At 35.5% G+C, this 24,408-nt stretch overlaps 4 protein-coding genes across 6 annotated transcripts in view; 1 reads left to right on the forward strand and 3 right to left on the reverse strand.

Moving 5' to 3' along the window:
* Positions 1-589: 589 nt before the first annotated feature.
* On the reverse strand, positions 590-1,913 carry LOC115441330 (synaptosomal-associated protein 29). The gene has a single exon (XM_030166080.2). The coding sequence runs from the start codon at positions 1,737-1,739 to the stop codon at positions 939-941; it is 801 nt and encodes a 266-aa protein (XP_030021940.1). The 5' UTR covers positions 1,740-1,913; the 3' UTR covers positions 590-938.
* Positions 1,914-2,230: 317 nt separating this feature from the next.
* LOC115441332 (mediator of RNA polymerase II transcription subunit 31) overlaps positions 2,231-24,408 on the forward strand; it is a 57,695-nt gene continuing 35,517 nt past the window's right edge. For 2 of the 3 annotated variants that reach the window (XR_005112124.1, XR_003938460.2), the window contains exons 1-5: positions 2,231-2,441; positions 2,524-2,613; positions 3,252-3,421; positions 3,976-4,174; positions 6,150-6,300. Coding sequence is in view for 1 of the 3 variants with exons in the window: in XM_030166082.2 (XP_030021942.1) it covers positions 2,426-2,441; positions 2,524-2,613; positions 3,252-3,421; positions 3,976-4,122 (423 nt within the window). In the remaining 2 variants the exon portion in view is untranslated. Of the gene's footprint in view, positions 2,442-2,523; positions 2,614-3,251; positions 3,422-3,975; positions 4,983-6,149; positions 6,301-24,408 lie in introns of those variants that run through there. The other variant, XM_030166082.2, reaches the window with a different exon arrangement.
* Positions 5,900-14,644, reverse strand: LOC115441328 (pickpocket protein 28). The gene is made up of 14 exons (XM_037436829.1): positions 12,827-14,644; positions 12,663-12,743; positions 12,447-12,589; positions 11,971-12,177; positions 11,601-11,721; positions 10,726-10,874; positions 10,241-10,353; positions 10,077-10,165; positions 9,710-9,894; positions 8,229-8,314; positions 7,873-7,947; positions 7,515-7,656; positions 6,514-6,605; positions 5,900-6,275 (listed from the first exon to the last, which is right to left on the reverse strand). Exons 1-14 carry the CDS (start codon positions 12,896-12,898, stop codon positions 6,142-6,144), a joined length of 1,689 nt encoding a protein of 562 aa, XP_037292726.1. The 5' UTR covers positions 12,899-14,644; the 3' UTR covers positions 5,900-6,141.
* Positions 14,741-22,292, reverse strand: LOC115441331 (pupal cuticle protein). The gene is made up of 2 exons (XM_030166081.1): positions 22,125-22,292; positions 14,741-15,716 (listed from the first exon to the last, which is right to left on the reverse strand). The coding sequence occupies exons 1-2, from the start codon at positions 22,134-22,136 to the stop codon at positions 15,033-15,035; spliced, it is 696 nt and encodes a 231-aa protein (XP_030021941.1). The 5' UTR covers positions 22,137-22,292; the 3' UTR covers positions 14,741-15,032.

Here is a 24,408-nt window from a genome sequence, read left to right on the forward strand (position 1 = left end):
GTATTGTATATTGAATACTTGGGTTTACAGTCTTAGTTGTGAAAATACAAACTTTGAAGTGAATGTGATCAAGGGATATGTCCATTTATCAATGCATATTTTGCAATTTCACAAGGAAATCAGAACTTATAAGGTGTTCGCCATGGACCTATAATAATGTTTATTAATTTTCTAGTGGCCTATCCATATCAAAAGATGCTTTTAAAAATGATAATAATATGTGATCTTTTCATATCAACGGTCCCTACATAAAGTATTGCAAAATTGCATTTTGCAGATTCAATAATATACGTAGAGACCGTCAATATTCTTGGCTTAGTGACAGAATACTTTGGCCAAAGGTGTAATATTTTTTTTTAAGTTAATTACAATGTTAGCAACAAGCAAACCCATTTCATTTGTGCAAGATTTGAATTCAGTCTTGGAACAAGATTTTGTTCTTCGTTCTTTGTGTAAGGAAGATAGACATATCAGTGCATTCAGTTGCATTGTGGTGACACATATGATTATTATTCTGTTATGGACATGATATTAACCACAGGAAAAATACATGCATAGGAACAATATATGGGGATAAATAAAAGTACAGTTTGGTTATTACAAATATATTAACAATATGCTTATCTTATCAAAAAAATGTACATGGTTTATTAACAGCATTGTGTGATGTTTATTATATTGTAGAATGCTACCAAAATTATTATAGGTGCTACCTATAGAGGTTTTGTGGATTTTACAATTGGTTGAAACACAATGGAATGCATGAAATAACTTGCTTCTTAGTGCTTCTATTTAGAGATCAGGAATTTAACTCCTGTTATGAGAAGGAACACCACCAATTTGAGTAATAATATTTGTTTTACTTATATAACTTATACAAAATTAGTTTAACAGACAACTAAGCCTTTCAGGCTAAGCCATACCAATATATACATACACTATTTACCAAGTAGCTTGTTCATTTGTTTATTTTGTTTACCAATCTTGATATCAGCATTTTCAACTTTATCTTGTATAGTGTCTATGAGTTCATTTTGTTGTTCTATTTCATCTCCAAGAGCCACACCTAAGCCTTTAAGCCTTGTTATAGCTTGCACCATTTCATCTAGGTTAGCATCAAGCATTTCATTGACCCGTTGGCTGTCTGTGACTGGTGCAGTGACTTGCTGTTGATTCAGATCTCGTAACCGAGTTGATGGATGGGAACTGTAGCGTTCTTCACTCGTCATCTGGTTCATACTGTCTAATGTGTCATCAAGCTTGCTGCTGCTGGCCCCTGCGTTACGTGTATTCGGGGATACTTGACTTTTAGGTGGCGTCTGATCAGATTTTCCGGATATATAATTTTTAAGGCCATAGAAAACTGATTTAATACCATTCAAGTGTTTTTGGCTGTAGTTGAGATTAGTGTTGATTTCGTCGAGCCTTTTATTGGTGTTTTGTAATTGTTCACGCTGACGCGATAGTTCTTCCGCTGTGGCAATGCCTATTGTTTCTGAATCACGGAGCAAACCTATGCTCCGCGCTGATGAGTCCAAGGTTCTTTGCTCAATTTCTCGTTGTCTCTCTAACATTGTTTGTCGTTGGCGCTCCAGTTCTGCTATGTGTCCACCATAAGGCTTGCTAGCGGGTTGGGGCGGAGGTATCCTCGTTCGAAAACTGTTGACGAAAGTATCATCGTCGACGTCGTCATCCTCGAACAAATCATTTGGGTTCGTGATGTATTTACGGCCAGACATGGCTCTCTATTTAATTTTGATTAGTGTTGTAACCACAGTAAAAAATAACTTTACAAATATGTATGTAAAACAAAGAAAAATATGCAACAAAGGCTTCTAAAATCTAAAATTGATAAAACGATTGGTGACTGGGTGGAATACGGAATTTCCTTTTACGTAGAGATGACACCAAATCATAGATAATACATTACATACACTGAGACGAAATGAATGGATTAAAATATGATGAATGAACTAATATTTAAATTTACATCATAATATCTATATATTTTATACCAATTATACTATTCGATTGTAACCAGAATACAATCTATATACATATAAAAAAAACTTTTTACACAAAAATTCAATCGTATTTTTCAGCAAAGTATTTAATTGTGGCATTTGTCATACATAGCCCGATGTACTTGATTATTTAATAATATAGAAAATAATATTTACTCTCTGTATTATTTATAAGTTTTACGGGTGACAAGTGGCAACTGGCATCACTATTATAATTCTCTTTGGGCATCACTATTTGACAACTAATGTCAGGAATTATTTACGTAAAAAAATCAGTTAAATTCCAAAATAATTAATCTCAGAAACTATTTATTGTTTGTTCTTGTTTCGTGAATTTGAGCTATCTTATTAAATTTAAAAAGTTGTAAATAAATTATACGCATAAATTTAAAGTGTTCAAAATGATGGCTAGCAAAGGTATATTACAACTTATTATTCGTTTACGTTAATTTCATATTTAGGTTATGTTAACTTTCTTTGATTTTTACATTACTTTTAGCTATGCCGGAGACGGAGGAGCAAAACAGAATCCGATTTCAAGTGGAATTAGAATTTGTACAATGCTTGGCAAATCCAAATTATATACACTGTAAGTATAAGAAGTAACACTTAGGATTCTGTAACTTTCATTATGTTTCTGAGTTGGGTCCTTCTTAATCAAGGCGTCCAACGGTGTCCTATTCTACGGGACCATGCCGAAATGGCAGGTGTTTTCTTGAAAACTTGTGATGCGTCCCACATGCCTGTTTTTCTACTACATTATTGTTGAAGAATGTAGTGTGGACTTTGACAAAACTTCACTGAAAGTCTGCCTATGTGATAAGCTTATGTTGAAATTAAAATTGTTAGTGCCTTGAATTCCTTGATATAACAAAACTGAACTACTCATTAAGTAAAAAATAGATACTTCCAATGAATATGATTCAGAATATAAATAACTTCAATAAGTTCTGTGTTTTCATATAATGTAAACACTGTTTGTCTGTACCTATGGTGGAGAGGTGGTAGTGTTTGGCGTCCATAACATGTCTTGCATAAAAATTCAGTTAGTTGGCCATCTTAGTCAATCTTTAACCATTTACCATCATATATTAGGAAGTGGAATGAAAACATTAAGTAAAGAAATAAATGTCATTAGTAGTAATGTTATAAATATGTATACAATAAGATTTTTTAATTTTATATTTTGGGAATCATTCCTTGTTACATTTTAATTTGTTTTCTCAGTTTTAGCACAGAGAGGTTACTTAAAAGAACAGACATTTATTAATTATTTAAAGTACTTACAATACTGGAGAGAACCAGAGTATGCCCGGTATCTCAAGTACCCCATGTGTCTGCATTTCCTAGAGCTGTTACAGCATGAAGCATTCAGAAGGGAATGTGTTTCAGCACAGGTTTGTTAATTTTAAACAAGATTTTAACTAATTTGTTATATCCGTTATTAGTATTTGTATTATCTAGGATGGGCAGCTGCCTGTTCCTCAATTAATAGGTTTATGTATTAGAAAATTCTGATTTACTTGCCCCAGTCTTTCATCAAATGCTGTGATTTCTTTTCTCCCCCAGAGTCCAAAACTGGGTATCCCATGATTAATTATATTATTAGCAAATAATTTGAATCAATATTTATAATAAATTTTATCATCAATACAAATTATTCATCTTTGTTTTTTTGACTGCCTCGGTGGCGTAGTTGTATTGCATGTCCGTTACAATAGCGCTCTGAGGTCCTGGGTTCGAATCCCGGGTCGGGCAAAGTGATATTTGGGTTTTTCTGCTCAGTATCAGCCCGGAGTCTGGAATTTGTGCCCGATATGGCGATAGGCTCGCCCCCTATCACATCATGGGACGGAACATACTTGGCGAAAAGTGGGTGCCCTAGTTGCGTCTCTGCATACCCCTTCGGGGATAAATGCGTGATGTTATGTATGTATGTATGTTTTTTAAGGTGTGTAAATTCATGGATGACCAAGCTATTCTCTTGTGGCAACACTATACGCGGCGGCGCACGCGTACGCTGCAGCCACCAGATGCGCCCGCGCCGCCCGCGCCCCCCGCACCTCCACAACAGGGCGCGCCCAGGCAACAACCCTAATATAGTTATAATCTGTATTAAAGTGAAATGAACTTGCGGATTTTATTCTTAGGTGTGTTATATGCTAAGCAATAATGACATTAGCATTCTCATTGTATTGTAAATATGTATATAATAATATATAGTTTGATAAGTAGTCTAGTATTGTTTGATGATGAATTTATTCACTTGTCACAGTTTTCTGTTTATTTGTTTGTAAGAGATTTATTTTAGTGGTTTAGTTATGTCAGTTAGAACATGGATTCATGTGGTTATTCCAAAAAAGCAGAACATAATTTGGTGTTGTCTACCTGTTACAATAATAATGCTCTAAATGTTATAATAATTACTATTACTAAAATGAGTAATAAAAAAATGAAAGAAGGGGTGCAGAAAGTGGCTAAATTTTTAATTTAAAGTAATGTAGTCATCTTCATTTTTTATGTGCTTTTTCCGTATTGCTGTTGTTATTTATGTATGAACTTGCCAAAAGCATTGGGGCACTAAAAAAAGTTAAAGGCCACGAAAATCAGCAGAGTAGCTGCCGCGGTATTAGTGAAACAGGCCTCCCGAGCGTTTGGGGCCTTTGTTGCCCGTAGGCACATAAACAGGCGCCCTAAAGTTCGCACTGCTCTGATGGCACCCTAACAAATTTTCATCAAGAACAAGAGTTCTATAGTCTAAAAACAGACTGGTTATCACAGCAGTGCCCCGTTCTTAGATAAATAACGTTTATGAATAAGGGGGTAGTGTTTTGTATGTATGGGAACATATATTATTTTTAACACATCAAACATATTTACAGAGACTGATTTTATTTGTATAAAGTAGTTGTTTAAGATGATAATTCTAATGTATGTATAAATTAATTTTATACGGAATTTGTACTTTTATTATAAATATTAATGATGTTTATTATATTTTATAAACAAATTATTTATACACAAGATACGCGATTTCTCTACAATAACATTAAAAAGTAATTCTAACATTGTGTGTGATATGCACTAGAGTCTGATTAGTACAAGTTATCTACGAAAAACTGAGTAGGTACATGGAACCATTGCAATACGTTTAGAAAATCGCTATAGTTATAGTATCGGCATAATATAGTTTTTTAACTTATCCTTTTTAATTTTGGACACTGTTTATGAAGACTAAGTATAAAGTTGACCCTTATTTAAAAGTTACACTGTCCACCATTGGAATTAAATTGAGTTCGTGATAATAAAATAAATGAACACAAAATTGATGAAACTACCGTTTTAAATTATAAATATTTAGTGGTCACGATCCATAGCCACATTACACATAGTCGAACTGATTTCTTATAAAAGACCTTATAAAAAACATTTAGCTAGAATTGTCATTTATCACTGAAGAATTCCAGTTCCCACTCCTGACCTATGTCGTTAGATCAATTCAGTAAGACTGGGAATCTATTGTTTAGATCACTAATGCCGGGATATCGCCTTGATTGGATACTTGAAAGTAGTTGATATTTGAAAAGTCAATTCATTTTGAACTGGAAGGAAAAATTGATGCATTTGAATTTAGAAGATCTTAAAATAGCACAAAGGATGTATTATCTGTGTCCGTGCCTATTTATACACTAGTTTATCTACAATAGTCATTTCATCAATTTTAATTCCTTATATATAATAATTACTTCGGTGTCTGGAATTTGTGTCCGATATGGCTATAGGTTCGCCCGCTATCACATAATGGGAGACACCAGAAATGTAAGTTCACCAGTTGCACCTCCGTCTACCCCTTTAGGGAGAAAAGGCGTCAGTGCGCATGTGACATGTGTATGTTATTTAAAACATATAATTGTATAACTTAGTCGTGAAAATAGCGATAATATATATTTATCTATATCATTATTGTTTCATATAATTTGCGCACATTCCTATTATAAATATAGAGAAAGTAGTAATTATTGTCGAGGCACCAAAATAGTTGTGATAGATCCATGTAATTTTTATGCCTAATTAATTTAGACTTTAGGGTTCCAATTAATCATTTACTTCATGATATCTATTTAGTAAACGGATGTTGCGGTCGTCGCTGCCGCGCCAGGCATAGAGCTCGCAGCGTCAGGTAGTAAAGAAGTTCTACAGCGCTCATTACGCTGAAGCCCATGCAGAGACCGAGAAGGCCACCTGTATTAGCTGAAATTAATATAATGACATTCACGTAAGTACCAAGATTATTTACTACCCTTGTGCTCGTACTGATCCTATCTATGATCTACGAGATAAATTCTAAAAAATATATTGTAGTAAGTATATAAGGTTATGGTGTACTTCGTGTGTAAAATTTTATATTTCTAGACCCACAGGTTAAATGACGAAAAATTGTGCTTTTTCTGTCAATCTGGTATAGTGAATTGTTAATTTTCAAACTTACACAAAAACTCCGTCAGTCCAAATATCTCGCCTTTAGTAAATCTCACAAACGTGTTGTCTTCGAAATAAAAGTGTATCACGAGCATATTCTCTCTGGAAAAAAAATAGTACCTGAGAATCCACTCAACTATATAGCAGTTTGATTCATTTGGATGAATATACCGCATAACTAAACGGCAATGCGCGATAAATCCAAGATTGCAGTTATATTCTCATCTCGAAACTTACCAATTTGTGTCCCTTAATAATATGACCATTATTTCTCATGATATATATACTAACTTTGTTATTGTATAGTTTTAGTATATGTATTATTTACTGATATATAAAACCGAAGAGTTTGTTTGTATGTTTGTTGGTTAGGAAACCCTAAACTCAGGAAGAACGAAAACGATTAAATGTTTATTTCAATAATAGGAAGCTATATTACTCCTGAGTTCTAAAGGCAACTTTTTTATCTCGGGAAAATGTTTATCCCGGAAAAAAAAATCAGGGGCGAAACCGCAGACAAAATCTAGTATGTTATAATATCATATCTAGTAAGTAAATAATTTATTGCCAATGGTTGGCGTGAAGCTAAACTTATAAATAGGTGCATTATGACATCAAATAGTTTCGTCGATTTCAGTACTAGATAACGGGTTTGATTCTAGATTAGTGAGGTAGACCACACTATCGTTCATAGGCTATAATATCAGCCGTGTATATACCGTCCCACTGTTGGGCACGGGCCTCCTCTGCTATTAAGAGGGAATTGGTCTTAGTCCACCACGCTGGCCTAGTGCGGGTTGGTAGACTTCACACCCTCTCGAAAATTCGTAATAGACAATTTCTCTGGGTATGCAGGTTTCTTCATGATGTTTTCCTTCACCGTTAAAGTAGGTGATAATTCACAAAGAATACACACGTAATTTTTTAGAAAAGTCAGAGGTGTGTGCCCTTGGGATTTGAACCTGCGGACATTCGTCTCGGTAGTCCGTCCTCGTCATAGGCTATAGTTACGTGAAATATTCGGTGCTTATGTTGCCTATGCTGCGCGCTAGCTGCTCCACGAGGAACCTTTTCAGCGGGGCCGAGCTCTGTCTTTCGAAGTAGGCTATCTCGGTGCATGCTGGCAGGCATTCTTCGCACGCTGTTTCTCGACCTGCAAACCGTATATTTTTGACTTTTGAATTGTTATAAAAGTACTAATGGATACAAATAGATTTATTGCAAAGATACCTTGTGGTAGAGGGTTATAGGGGGATAGGGGTATGTATCAAAGAGCGGATTGTCGCCCCCCACGACACGCCAATTGTTAAAAACACAAACATGCAAAATTGTGAAATAACAAACTTTGTAAAATTATAAAAAAAAATACCTTGCGGTATGAGTATCGTTGTATTTGAATAGCACTTGGCATCGGCTTTACCGCATACTCGCGTTGTTTTATTTTCTGCAAGGAACATGTAAATATTTTTTAAGTATTTTAAAATACAACCATCAGATTAATATTTAAAATGATACTTTATTTGTAATTTAATCATATTCATATATCATATTAAAAAAGTAAAATTCTTGTACTTTTTAGGAATAAAAAACCGTGTTTATAATCTAGTATTAAGTTTATCTGTAAATTCCATCAAAATCTGTTCAGCGGTTAGCAATGTGCAGACTTTTTCTCAATTTTCCACTTTATATTAGCAAGAAGTACGATTCATTGTAAATAATACTCACTAGGCATATAATAGAGCACACAATCGCATATATCCAACATGGCGCGTGCTTCACACTCCATTTCGCAGTTTTTCAATGTGTATGTTCTATGAAACGTAATAGTTAAGTTATCTTGATTTGCTGCATCATTATGATGGCGATGACGTGCCGTCTTGCATAGATGGATTTTGTTTACGTAAAGATTTACAGGACAGGACTTAGACGGATGGTGTAGCTATGTGTCCCGCACTGAGAGCTGTAGTCTTATATTCTACTAGCTTTTGCTCGCAGTTTTGCCCGCGTGAATGGGTTTTCCGGGATAATTTTTTTTCCGACTTACTTGATGTATCGTTATATTATTAATTACAAAAAAATATTAGATATTGTAGTTTATGTGTTAGTCTGATGTACATATAATCAATATTACAATAAAGTCATCCAAATCCGACAACAACATATATCCATACATCTATCCTTGAAACTTTCGCATTTATAATATTATTAGGATTATATATAATGTAATACATCGGAAATCCTTTTATAAAAATGGTTTATACTTCGTACTAGCACAATGAAGTTCTTTCTGATTGGTATGTGGTCATAAATTACGTGAAGATTTAGAAATACCCAAAGCTATCTAACTAAACATGGTTGCAAGGTTTATAGATAAAAAAAATTAAGTAGTTATTCATAAAATAATTTCTTATATTTACTAAACATATAAACTAATCTGTATTTTGCGTTTTATAAGCAATAATAATTGTTAAAAAATGTTCTCACGCATTGAAGATATGTGTCAGATTAAACTCCGCAATCTTTATATCACAATCGCTACTAAAATTACTGCTTCGGTAACTAATTGTTTTGTTAAGCTCGTTTTCGCTTTCACACCGTGTACTGTATTATTTTATGATTGTCTTTCAAGTATTCAAATGAGATATTATCAAGACTAGAAAGATTTCTTCTTTTGTCAGTTTCGTCTGAAGCTGTGTCTACAATTCCCACGCATTCTATGCTGTAATCGATGTACCTACTTTGATCAACTTTTTTATAATTCATCTAGAACAGAGATATCAAACTTTTTTTCTCATAGACCCCATTTAAAATTTTTGCTGATTCCGGTGGACCCTTTTTTGGGTTCGCAGAGAAAGTGCATTACAACTACCGCCCATCCATCTCGGAGGGCGTCTGGACCGTTGTTGGGGTCACCGTGTCTCTTACGACCCTTATCAATATTATCTGTCTATATCATTATCAATATTATCTGCATTGTTAGTAAAAGTCAAGCCAACGTTTTAGTACTTTAGTATCAAACTAGAAAAAATGTCACGGATCCCCGATTATGAAATGTGGACCCTCATTTTTTGGTCACACCTACGTAGACCCCCGTCAAGTCTCCCGTGGACCCTTGGGGGTTCACTTTGGGAATGAATTATCTAGAGTATTAAATTTTTAGCATCTTATTCAAAATCTTTAAATATTGATTCAGTGTCTTATCTTACCTGAAGAAACCCAGTTCCTTCTCACTAGAAAATAAACACAATCGTTTCGTAACATCTATGGATCGGAGAGATGGAACAGCGTCCAATATCCTTGGCCGTATGGCTACCCGTGCTTCTATACCAGGCCCGTAAATTTCACCTACGTTCCTTATTTTCGGTGTTTCTGTAGGATTGTGAAGCAAGATCTGCAAGATTTTGGTAATATTAAAAACGAAAAATTATTTTACGGAGGTATCTTATTTGATTACTCCAGATTAAAACTTTCCCTTCCCTGACTAGTTATCCTAGGTGGTGACATGACATCGCCTTATCATGACGTCATAAAGTAACTAACATTTCTTTATATATTATGTAAATGATGTAATACCTTAAATCCAACACTTTTTGTTGAAGCACAATAATACTCTGGAATATTTGCGTCTAAAATTAGCGACAAGCCGTGTTGAGTGCCTATTCCTGAAACGGAATTTTATATTGTAAAATATAAATTTTAATATTTTAATCTCACGTTACTAAATTTCTTTGTATTACCTTTTGGCCTCCATGGAAATCCATCTGGCGGTGCATCTGATGGATAACCATCTTCCGGCGTCCAGTCCACCGCTGGCGACGGAAATGTTATGTTCATGTCATTTAGGGCTTTCCTGGAACATAAGGATAATCGACAACCGCTAAACAAAGTTCAACAGTCTCTCGAAAATTCGCATAGATATGAATCTTCTAATAATTTCTTATGAAATTGAATCGACCTCGAAAGAAATCGAATCGATCTTGATTATTTGTTAGTACGTTGAAACGATGTAATTTCCATAATAGCGTGGATGTGTCCACATTATAAACATCATTCTTAAGAGGCACTAGCCAAACCTTTAATTTGACTCATGCGTCGCTTGTTGCAAGTCGCTCCATCCGCCCAGGGGTCGTCCCACGCTGCGCTTGCGCAGAACTATCTTAAATCAGGCAAGTAGCTCATTGCATAATATGATTTTTATCTGTTAGTAAATGTAAGTTCTTACGGATTACGGAACATTTTGTTCCTATGGACCACGTTGAAAGTGCAGCAGAGCCCCTCATCAGTCAGCTGTGCGTTGAATAAGTCTTGACAATTCATAGCTTCTGAATTCCAGCGGCAATGTGACAACATTTCGTTACAAGGTTGTGTGACCTGAAGTAATGGACACAATATAATGGGCTTCTATACTACCGATAATGTTCTGAGACTGTAATCAAGATGCTTTTCTACAATCGTTAACACTTAACGAATACAAAAAAGTATGGGATTGATAAGTCCATCGCTAGGTTTCGATTCATGTGAGAAAAAAAATGTATGACCTTTTCTATGACCTATGATAATATGGAAATGATGCAAAACAAAGCGACTTTTCGATTACATATATCTAGTAGTTATACATTATACTACTTACAGATCTGTAATAAACATAAATTTTCTATTTAATGCCTCTTAAACATTCTAAACGACCCGCACATGATTTTACTTTATTCGGGCATAGACTGACGTAATATCTGCTTGGTTGTAAGAAATACCTAATTCCTTGGCCTTGGGATAAGATTGGACACCAATGTTGTACTAAATACGATTTTCTTGATTATACTGTGCGCAAGTGAAGGTCCCCAATAAACTAAACCTGTTATTTAAATTGTGTACATTTTGTCTATCGTATTCTAAAGGCAATGTAAGGCTATGTGTCATTTCATAACCCTTTTAAACTGCCTATTCTTATAATTTTTCTTATATAATATAATATTAAGAACGAATATATACATAAGCTCAAAAAGTCAGCTAATTCGAATCTATTACCACAACAGTTGATTTTATTTACTAAGCCATTGCTTTTCACAGCCTTCGCGAAGTATAAACAACATAGCTTACATTAATAAGAAAAGAGCGCGTGTGATCCCAGTTCGCACTCTCTGCAATGTCATCTTCAAATATTTCTGTGTCTCCTTGAGTCGTGCACAGACTCTGCAGTAATTTCTTGTCTACCGAATCCCTGAAGTTTACGAATGTAGAGTTATAATAGAATAATTATTCCAGCTATGCAATATTTATTGACCTAATTTGGGGACGAACACCTTCTAGTATTTGGAGTGTTAGATCTTAAAACCACCACACTAATCTTGGGCGAGTTGTACCTACTTAAAAAAAAAAATATGTGGCTTTGGTGCCTTATGGCTTTGTGGCTTTGGTCGGTTATTTTTATTAGGATAGAATCATAGAAATAGTTTATTTAAATATTTACCCATAGTCTCGATATCGTTCAGCGACAGATTTCTTTGCTTGATTTACATTGCATATAGTAATTGCAGGAAATGGTAGCCCTTTCAATGGCATGTTCTCTGGGTTGATGGTCACAATCATTGGGGTCATTCGCCATTTAGCATACACGTTTAATATGAAAAAACCAGCGCACACGAGCGAGCATCCAAAAGCGACCAGCCAGAAGAATCTGAAATGTTTTTGTTTATAAGTGGTAGATTTATAAGCCGTGCATAATTTATATATACTAAGTACAATTTTATGTTGCATTTCCAAAGTCGACACCACTGAACGATATAACGTAGCTGTTCTTGAGATTTAGACTTTTTTTGAACCAATATCTTCAGTATCTGCTTTCTAAAACTTTGCTTATATTCCGTCATTGAGTGCTTATGGATAGTGAAAATATTTTTTATATATATTAAAGTAATTATAAAGTATGTTTCAAATATTAATAACCTTTCGAACCAAGTGAGACGTTTTTCTCCAATATACCGAAGACCGTGTAGAGTGGACGTTAGTAAATAATGTCTCAAATCATCAGAAAAATGTGGCGTTTCGTAATCTCGCGTACTCGGTGTTTCCGTTTTAGGTGGTTTTTCCTATGTTGTAATTATTAATTTTATTATATATTATCATATATTAGGTATTATTACTTATGTTAGAAAAAGTTACCTCACTTCTGCTCCTTATAGGATGTTTTGTATCCCTAGAGTACCACACTTCTTGATTGTTTTGAGTTGTCCAATAGTTTTGCTAAGGAATCAAGGTTCTAAATCATAATTATTACAAACAATGATTATTTCTTGCGCATACCTTATCTTTATGTACGCACTTACCTTTCTAAAAGTACTGATTGATTTCCGAGGCCGTACTCCAAATTCCTTCTGAGGGTACACCATCATTTGCATCAAATTAGAATTATAATCGAGGCATTGAAGTGTATTTTTTCTAGAAATATCCGGTGCGAATCAAAGGAGTGATTTACGTTGCATCGCCCAATATGGCACTGGTAATGTAATTTCACATGACTAATATTTGTAGTGGTTGGGTGTAATCGTTTAATGGTCTATATCGGTTAATAGATCGGCCGGGCCCCGCCTCGTGGTATCGTTGGCTAGATTATATGTTTTCTAGTTATTCGTTGGTCCTTCTTATCATGTAATTACGTTTTACACGATGGATGGTTTCAAACCATCAATTTCCCGCTGTAAATACGTTAATTGATAATATTTCAAATTACTCGGTACTTGATGAAACTGGTACTCATGATAACATTTTGTTGTAACGAAATGGTTTTTACAAAATACGATAACTTTTTTTTCGTCTTATATGTCTTTATTTGTTTGTCTTTATAAATTCATTCTATATCTTATTTAATAGACCGAGTATATTAAGACAAATAAAAAAAAGACAGTAGGCACATAAAATTTCGTAACAACTATAAAAGCTATTTCGTTGCGTGAATTTACGTAGAGAAATACTCGTAAGCGATAATATATTTTAAAGGTTGTCTATTTATTTTGTTGAGAAGTGTTTTAATAAGGTTGCGCGAGCTTACCTTAAATATTTCGTTCTCGATTAGACAGTTTTATTGTATATTATGTTAATGTACGCGTTATAGCGGCTGGATGTGATGAGTTCCTTTGCGTAGTCAGCAAGTAACGCTGATCGGAATATAATTCTTAAAAACGTCTTTCTTTCCTTAATATTATATTTTTATTTATCACAGGTGCTTTATAGGCGCCTTGTATTTTTTAATTAACAATGCGATAAAATTCCCTTTGAGAACTATTGTTAAGAGGTCTAGAGACGGCAAAATTCTACAAAAACTATTTTTAAATAGAAAATGAAACCCATTGCGAAATGCACTAATATTATTAATGTAACTAGGGTCAGTTCAAAATATTGGCATTCACGCAAACTTCTAATCCAACCGTGACTTTCCCAGGTTGAACTTCGAGCAACGTTTAATAATTAACGTTCATGAATTTCAATAAAAAGTACAAATTGTTTATTAAAGTATTAAACAAATTTTAAATAAAATGTACAAAAATGTTGTCAATACTTTGGATACTTATTCGTTGAAGCTCGTTCTGGTGTATTAGTGAACGTTTTCGCGATTTTGTATTGAAATCTGGACACTGCATAAAGAAATGTTTTTTTTTTAATTTCGATAACATTATTACGATATTACATAATTATTCACTACACATTTTTTGATATATTTAATGACACGGGTGGATATTTGTTGTGTGCTTATATTTTGTAAAATAAAATAATTTTACTTTCAATTACTGTGTACATAAAATGTTACTTAAACACTGCACTATCTATTTAGAGATCTGTGTATTTGCATCACATTGTGTCACGTTAGGGTCGCGGTGGTAAACCCTCTCTTTATTTAGAGTTTAGATTGTTACCTTTCTAAGTTCGTTTGGAGTCTATTTTATATCACGTGATACAGAAAAAGCAATCAAACAGTAGTTTATATTACTTTAGAAAGGTAATCATGTATAGTGCCAGTAATTTATGTTGACGCAGTGCTAACGAAGACCAACGCGCCCGCGGCGAGTGTGCCTATTATTGGTAATAATTGAAGTGGATAACGTAAACACATACCGTGCTGTGTTCAATTTTTCATTATCGCTTGTAAACATCGTTTATTAGCCTTCGATATTTCACCAGCAGCCTTGCGAGTTACGTGTCCACGAAAGGTAGCTATCGGTAATTGTATAATTTAAACAACTGGGTATTTTCCGTTCCATATAATTCGTTAATTACGCATACATACAAATTATTTATTATGTACAAAAGTTCGCTCAATAGAAAATTTCTTATAAAAGTAACAAAAAAGCCACAAGAAGGAAAACAGACTGACGCACTAGCACTTTAAACAGTTCCTAAAAGAAGAGAAGAGATCGAAGGAAAGAAAGGACGCCTCGACGTGAACCAAGAGCGTAAGGCTCACGCGGTCTTCAGAGCCGCGAGTTACGAGCCGGCTCACTCCAGGGAGCCCGGGAAGAGAGGAAGAGGGAGAGGTATTCACCAGTGCTGCTGGGGAGCGTGGGCGGGAGCGTGGTGCGCGACCTGCGCGTGGGCAGCTAAGTGAGCAGCGCGGGCGGCGGCAACCTCAGGGGTGTCCAAGATGCCGGAACCGTCGTTGGCCAACCTGATGTTCGCGGGAGGGTGAGCCTGAGCACCACCCTGCCAGGAAGGAGCACCGTTCCACTGAGGAGCGGGAGCGTTCCACTGGTTGTGAGCGGGGGCGTTCCACTGTTGGGCGGGCTTGGCGGAGGAGAGGGCGGCGAGGTGGGCGGCGCGGGCCTGAGCTACTTCGGGGGTCTCGGCAACGGGGGCAGGGGCACCAGCGTTCCATGCGGGAGCGGGGGCAGCGTTCCAGGCGGGCGCGGCGGGAGCACCGTTCCAGGCACCGGAGTGAGCACCAGCGTTCCAGCTAGGGGCGGCGGCAGCACCGTTCCATTTGCCTTCAGACTGTTGCCAGTACTCTTCGTTGTCCCAACGGGGGTCGTAGGATCCGTCGTCGTGGGGGTTGGGGTTGTTCTGGGAGGCCTGGTTGAGAGCAGCAATGTGAGCAGCACGCGCCTGCGCTACCTCGGGAGTGTCGAGGATGTTGCGTCCATCTTGTGAGAGGGCAATGTTGGCCGGGGGACCGGTCCAACCGGACGCGTGAGCGCCGCACGCCAGAGCTAAGCAAACAGCTACAATCTGCAAACAATAACGATGATTAATGTCTTGGTTCTGATTGAACGTTTACGGACGGGATTATTTATTATGTCAGTAAGGACATGATTTACTGCACTGTGGGATTTTGGTTGCAACGAACTTTATCAGTTATCAACAATTGCGAGCCTTTCTATTTGATCTTGAGTTATGGTAACCGGCGTTGGTATTAAGTGTTGTATATATCCTTTATTAACAAGATTTTATTCAACGTTATAGCTGGTGCTTGCAGTATCTGTCTAATCTAATTGCTAGTCGTGGTAACTTGTTCCTAAGGTCTTATTAAGCTTAGGACAATTTGATATAATATCGCATAATTCTAGTCCCAGTGAGTAAGTCACCTTCGTATTGGTCAGGTGTCCACAGCGCTAGTTGAAGTTTACTTAAGTTAATAATAATTGTTATATTGATACAAATACGATACTGCCACGCAAAACATTGACCGAGATTTCGTACGGAACAAAATAGATTGTCGATTTTTCGATAGATTGCGGTTTAATCGCAGTATTGAGATATAATCTTTATGAATTTCAATACGTTTCTGAGATTTGTGTGCTATTATTATGATCTCACGTTCGTTGTTATTTTGGACACATGTCAGGCATATTAATGGTTATTGTACTTTACGAGGCTTCGTAGGTCAACATTGAACGTGGGAATTGAATTTAAATTCTTGCACGTCGTAAAATTGTCTGCAATATCAAATATCAACATAGAGTTAAATCTGACTGAATAAGCAAGTTTAAATGGGAATGACAATTTTATGCGTATATGCAGAAACGTGTATTCTTGGGGTGGGCCGTGGGCGGTCCGTCAGATCCCTTATCTCGTCCTTTCGTGTTATGCTAAGTAGCTGCGTCGTTATGTCAGCCTTTGACTGATTTAAGGGGCATGTATTCTCGTGGCGAATCTACGAGGTTATATTTATACCGGAATTCTAAGGTAATATCTCCTTACTAAGCAAAGATCATTACGTAAACCCAATGTTTAATATTTAAAATATATTCCCTTACGCCTCGACCCTGCAAGTAGATCATTGCTACCGGTTTCTGATTTAAAAAGGTCATGCATTAAATAAGGCAGTGCACTGGAACAAGTTTGAAGTGACAGCATTATTGAGGAATGCCATTATGTCTGCAGCTTTTAATTCATTGCCACTACACTAAGACCTTATATCAAAAATGACCATCTGAATATGGGAAGCTATGGACTAGAGCAATTGTAGATATTACTATTGACGACCATCAGTTGTTGGGTTCGATGACAATGCATGTTAAAGACATGTGAATGACACGACTGTATGCGTCTTTATCTTTTTTTTATTGGGGATCTACTCAGTGCACTTTGTTTTGTGTAGTTATGAAGTAATTTTAAAGGTTGAATGTTTTTATTCTGATAATGGAATTTGAATGTACTGAACAGTCATATCCGTTTTGTTAGTTCAGTTCATTAATCTGCAGCCAATTAAATATAACTAAATGTTGTATGTCAATAATTGGAAGTACAGAAATTATAGCGTGTACAATATTTACGATCTGAATTTACCGTAATTTGCTTCGGTTTCCGATCATTAAGTGAATTTGTTTTTTTTTTAAAAATGGTTCCCATAGTGGCATAAAATACAAAGTTTATTGTTTTATGTTAATTTTGATCAGCAATGGATCAGCATTATTATTTATAACTACCGAAACGCAATAATATACATTGTTCTTTGCCTTATAATTCATAATTCTCTTTCTGTACCTATCTATGATTTGTTGTCATCAATTCTTATTTTATTTTGTGTATATAGAACATTAATATCTAATAAGTATCTATGCAAAGTTTATTAATAAGTAGAACTTCTGGAGTTTATCACAAGCGTCCATAAGTTTGATGTAAATTAAATAAGATGAGGGCATGAGTGAGGAATTTGCGGCGGACCTAATTTCACGCAATGATGTCAGGGCTTGCGGTAAAGATATAATCTAGATGTGAAAACCTAATCTTAACCACAAAACAAAGACATTCGTGCACCAGATATTAGTGTTACAATAACATTTGGATGATTCCATAAATAACATATAACAAAATCCATTTTCAACTAAAATAAGTAATTATATTACAAGTTTGGAAATACTTTTAGTACCGAACTAAAGAAACAGCAAGACAATTTACACAATTCACTGCACGTGCTACGATAAAATCACACGCGCTTGCAATTTCAACCAAAAAAGAGTTGCCCGCCCTTGAAAACTATTTCGAGTGATTACAAAATGCTCTACATAATCATTTAAGTCTAACGCATGTCTGTGACTTTAGGAAGTTGAACTGAAAAAACTTATCCGTGTCGACATGACTCAGGACATAACTTAAAAAATATAAGTGTTTGTTCACGCCTAAGTTTATTAATGGCTAAGTAATTGCGTGTTTGATTGTGATCAGAATGTGGATTGTTGATGCGGCCGTCATTTGTTTTCATTTTATTGATGCACTCACAATGCATTGTAGATTAACTTTGACTAGGATGGATGTAATGGACAGAAAATGTTGTTGTTATAAGATGATTTATGACGGTTGTTATCTACTTAGTTTGCACCTGCAAATATTATCGATAAATGCAATAAAGAAGGGTCTTACTAACATTAAGTTTGGCAAAGTATTATACAAAATACTGGTGATATAAACTGGGTGACTATGGAATAGTAAACATTAACATCTAGAGATAAAATCGCAAGTGACAAAGAACAAAGAACTGAGACATATGTACGCCCACTGTTTAGCAATTATTATAAAAGTAATTCAGAGCATTGAGTGAATGGCGTCAAGGCCTGAAGGCCAGCCGAAGGTCGCGGAGCAGGAAGCAAACCTTCCGGACCTGCTCGCACTCACATACATACTGGTTAGTGGTTACCCTCGCTTGTCAAACCCACTTTAGTATTTTTCTATTTTTTGCCCTTATTAATAGCGAGACAAATACCAGCTCGATTATACCCTGTTTGACATTGTTAGAACACTAAACACGCGCTTTGAACGTACTCAGATATAGTTTATCATTCGGAGTTTTACATAAAAAAAAATGTTATACGAAATAAAATAGTTATTATGATTATGGTACAAATATCGAATCGCGGTATCGATTTATTATACTGTAGTCTATACTTATGATAATTGAGTTTGTTTTTTCGCTGTGTTTATGGTATGATTAAAGCGAATTCCACAGCATTAATTACATAAAAATTATCGTTTCTTTCTGCTTCACTGCCAATACGTAAAAATCTGTAAAATGTATGAACCGAGTAATGACAACATAAAAGCTATCGAATCGATGTTTATGAACTACGAAATTGACCTTCGGAAAAGTTGTTTTCCAATAAGGGCATTGCTGATCGCTGATGCAATCCTTACGCGATGTGCAATTAAGTATTATTTTTATAGGGTAGGAAGAGCAAACTAAGTATATCAAAGCATTACGTTAGGCAATAAATGATATTCTACTGTTGGGACTTTAGTGTACTCGTGATAACGAGCACATGGTCTTGTATCTTGAGCTTGGCATTGCATATTGAAATCACATAGATGCGGAAGGCTATCGATGGGCGTATCAATTGTAATTAGAATATCGATTAAAGTGGTGCGGGGCGCGTGGGCATGCCCTTCTAAATTGGACGCGGTGGAATGCAGACAAAAAGCCGTGGTGAGTGGCGAGGCTAGCGACACCGCCTCAACCCGTACCCTGCTAGGTGTGCCTTCGCTGCCAAACCACTAAGCGCCATGTCGCTCACTTTGACTTATCCATGGTTTATCTACTGCCATTTGACCAATAACTAATCTCAAAATACTTAGCAAACTACAAACTACATAAACTGCAATATTACAAGCATTTATAGTTGTGTTTGCCGCAGATAAACTCAGATAAAACGATCATAACAATATTAAGAAATCTATAATTAACGTCACTTAGTGCTGGTTTGAACGATTTAAATGCAACTTAATGGTTTGACAAGGTAAGTGAAGAGGTGTGTGACTCGCGAGTGAGAGCCGGTTGACATTGTGGGTATAAATGGAGCATGAACGATGTGATAGCAGTGGGCACTTCGCTTGCAAACTGAACGTGGGTGTCCTGTTAGCACCTTTGTGTTACAGGTCAACGACTGTTTACACAACGTAATCGGATATAATTTATCGATATATAATAGGATGCTGCAGATGAGTCAGCCGGTACGGTAGTAATTCACATGTTAAGCTGTCTTTTTGCTCCTCCTACGGCAACGTATATTACATTAATTAAGCATTATAAAGCAAGGATGTTCATAATATAACAATTAATATGATTACAAAAGATCGAGTGCATGTAACCAAAATATATTGTAAACAAAGAATTGAATCTAAACTTTACGCAAATGAATTATAACTTTAATTATTAGAATTTAGTGGTATGTTTTGTATATTCATGTTTTAAGTGTTTGTTATGATAATGAATAAAATTTATATCTCGCGTTATAAGCTAATTGTAATGGCAATTAAATTGGTTATTTACAATGAACCCCGGTGAGCATAATTATAACAAAGGTAGCCCGTTCTTGTTCTACAATAAATGTACAGAATTTATTACCATTTATAGCCCGGCTTTTATGTTTATCAAGAACTTAGTAATAAATTATATTTGCAATATTTTTTATTTGGTCTGCGTCGTACGATAAATGTTGTATTGGGTCTTATATGGAATAACACGTGTATCTGGCCAGTATTTTTTCTGACATCGATCACACAGGACAAGGCAGACGCGCTCATTGTCTTTAATAACCAATTAATTAATATTAAAGGGCTCAAGACGGCCTAGGTGTTGAATTCAGATTGATATCACGGACATTCGGACATATCGACACTTAAAAGTTTGTGTGCCATCGTGTTTGGCTTCCATTTATTTTTTGAGCACCTCTATATTGAATTATTGTTATATATTATATCGTATACTACCTATAAATATCTTTCACATGGCAACGTTTAGTACAAATCTCGTGTGACAGAATTTATCGGCTACCCTAACCGCATTGGTCTGTTGCAAAAATACGTATTTCGTTTCAACCAGTTCACATTACTACGAGAGACTTTACATAGAATTTGCGCAAAGGCAACACAACTGCGTGAAGGCAGTGGTTGGTTGTTATTATCACGTGATTGGAGAAATATATACAGCCCGCGTACTTAATATTTCGAGACATTTGTACGATAGTAAAAGTACTTGAAATATAGCAATTAAGAAATACATTCGCAAACTCTATGAAATGACGTAGTTTCAATTTATTTGAGGTTTTGTAAATTCAGTTTTCATTTTGTGTAATACAAAAACAGTTTAGCTAAAAAATTGCCGAAAAACGCGATTTTAGGTATTAAAAATTTATAAATAACGCATTCAGAAGAGAACCATTAATTCATATTTATTAAAAGGTATCATTTATGAAATAGACCGCGAAGTAAATGAATGCCCGCTGACAATGACCCGCAAGTAGCGTGCGCGCGTCGTTAACTTTTTCATTTTCGTCACAAGCCTAGTTGCTCACGTTATTCCGCGCAAATTAGTATTAAAAATAAAAACTTAATTGACGATTACTATCTTATTTACGGGCGGAGTGAGGCAGTTATTACGAATAAAGAAGTTAATTTAATTGGCTGCAAAATATCTTCATCAATTGTTTTATTTTAGATAATAAGTATTTTTATTTCGATTTTTTTATAAACAATAATATCACGAGTTTTAGTGAGATAATATATTGTTTTAGTTAGATATATTTTGCAAAATAGTAGGCATTGTTTCAGTGATCGTGGTAATGCAATGTAATATTATTAATTATTTATTACAGAGACATTATATTGTTTTAGCTTTTTTTGCACATACATGCAGACTAGACAGATAATAGACCTGTATTTCTATACCCATTTACGCAGTGATAATTATTGAATTTACGATATTATGTTAAGACTATTGGTGAATTCATATTTATATTTTTCTTTTTTTACTAAGAAAATTTTAGGCTTGAATATTTCACTGGACAAATGATTGGTTGTAAAAGATGGAATTTACATAATATTTACACCTACTTTTAGTTAATAAGCAATTGTGCGTTATAGAGGTCAGGTGTCCTGTCGTTCGATATATAGGATATTGGGCAAGATGTTAGAAAACAATTCAGTTACTTCAGATTTAACAATGAACTCGACTTAATTGATACAAGAGACCCGTTCATAGCAAAACTTCCTGTAATGTTGAAACATGTTGCGAACAAATGAATTGATTTTGCTCTTTTTAAAATTCGTTTTTACGTGATCGAATTTATGATTATTGCATAAATGTTAATCAAAAGAAAGATATCTGATTAGAATAAAACATAGTTCTGAAGAGAGTGTACTCACCATGGATTTCATTTTTGTAATGTTGTTAGCACAGAAGTGAAAGAGAAGAAAGATAAGAGATAGATGAAGTTATTTGTATCTTTATATAGCGCTGCTGGAAGACTGATATCTTCCAGGAATCGCTATGTTGAGGTGCAACTTGCGTCTGTACGGAATGAGGGCGGGAGCTGGCTTTTATACTTCGGCGTGGCCGCAGAGGGGGTGCGCACGCGCCTCGGCCGCGCACGTGAAAGTATTGGAATATGCCATTGATAATGCGCGAATATCATACACATTTCAATGGCAGTCGGTGGTGTTCAGCCGCGTATGATCCAGTGTTGTTTTACGGTAACATGTGTTCCAAACGTGCGTCTCCATTGTGTTAGTTTTGGCAGCCTGTGTGCTATGTTATGGATGTAAGGGTTTATTGAAGATGAGATTTACTTTGGATCGTGGTAGAGTAACGTATATGCATAGGGATTAAACTTCTGTTGACACCTGTATGTTATGGTCTAATCAAAGATGTAGTTTAGGCTGTAACGTATGTAAATTATGTAGCATATAGCGGTCGAAATGATCACTGGCTTCCATAGATTTAACGTCGTGTACTTTGCAGTTTATAGTGCGCAGGATTTTGATATTATTTCAGGTTCCTTCTACTGCATAATTTATTTCTTACTATAATGTGTATTTAATATCATTGTTTCTGGTTAATAACATTTTTATTAGAGACAATTGTGGTTAGTGTCTTCTGTATAAATATTGTTGTTTATTTTATCTAACTATAAACTTATGTAATGTCTGATCAAAACGCTCTAGTTTTGGATAATAACTACCGGTAGTAAAAATCAGTATTGTAAAATAATTGACAGACATAAAGACTAACCTGATATCGACTTTTTGTACACTGTGTGTTATATTGCATTGATTGACTGCAGAATCATACACACTATTGTGCTTGGCACAATGAAATGTTTTCTATATTTCAAGTGAAATGTATTACGATGAAACTTTCATTGATAGTTATTTTTACTTATTTCGTAAAACCCAGATAGTTAGTAACGTGTCAGTTGCATACAATAGGAAAGTAACATAGAAAGGTAATGTCTTCTATAAAAGCAGTTTGTGATTATTTTAAGACGATCACGATTTCAAATAGTTTTTTGATCGTGTAAAAAATCTTTTCAAGTATCTTATCGGCGATTATTTTTATCATTATTTCTGTATTTAGTTTACGAAATATCATGTCGCATAAAAAATATGTTTTATTTCTCGCAAACCGTAAAATTGTACGGAACAGTAGTTGTACAACACTTATACTAAAGGACTCGCGATTGACTCAGGTTTGATAATTGCGTACGAAGTCAACGCAACAAGGCAGGTCTTGACGTTGATCTTCAGGTCAGGCAAGCTTTTCTTGAAGAAATACGTGGCTCGGGATTGGAATATATGCTTAATAAGGTCGTCTTCGTCTTTTATTATTTTACGTTCCCATCAGTTTTTTTTACTCCATTGGAAGCACAATAATCAAACTACGTCATGCTGTGGACTCAGGAATGTACGAAAGAATGTGTTTTGTATTCTTGCAATTAAAAAGGACCACATTGGACCTGGTATACAATGTAGTCCAAATATAAAAGAAACCATCGAGAGGCATTCCAATTTCTGTGGATGCCAGTATTGTGCCAATAAATCCTATATTATTTTGAAACCTAATGTGATGCCGGTGGTAAGATATATTTTATGTCCACCCGGATACCGATCACCGTTAACGAGGTGTTAAAACCTGCCATAGTGGCCCACTTAAGAGTGTCGCGTTCCGGGATCAGTGTGTGTATATCCGGATCCAACAGGCCGACATAATTGTTTCGAGTGTCAAGGGGTAATAATCTCTCATCAGTCGACAATCTATTGGACCCCACTCTACTTACTATCAGGTACAGTGCAGTCACTATGCCGTGTCCAAAAAAAAAAAAATGTGTTTAATCATTTAAGCAAAGACACGGACACGCACATCCGGCTTTTACATTATAAATTCCATTGTATTTGACATTGCTATGATATAAGTCAGTTGTCTTGTAAGTTGTAAGCCGCTGATTGTTACTTGTACGAGCATTGTAAGATATTTTTAATCTATCAGCTCATTATATCTCGCAAATTAGGTTTTATGATCAAGCTATGCAATGCCGTCCTTGTCAGATTTAGATTTTATGTCGCGTGTGGTCACTGGTCTTCGGGTTAGATTGCGTAAGATATTTTCGGCAAATTATAATTAATCATTTTAAATGGCATTATTGTGACAACA

The sequence above is a fragment of the Manduca sexta genome, chromosome 9, assembly GCF_014839805.1.
Source record: "Manduca sexta isolate Smith_Timp_Sample1 chromosome 9, JHU_Msex_v1.0, whole genome shotgun sequence".
In the NCBI taxonomy this organism is placed as follows: domain Eukaryota; kingdom Metazoa; phylum Arthropoda; class Insecta; order Lepidoptera; family Sphingidae; genus Manduca; species Manduca sexta.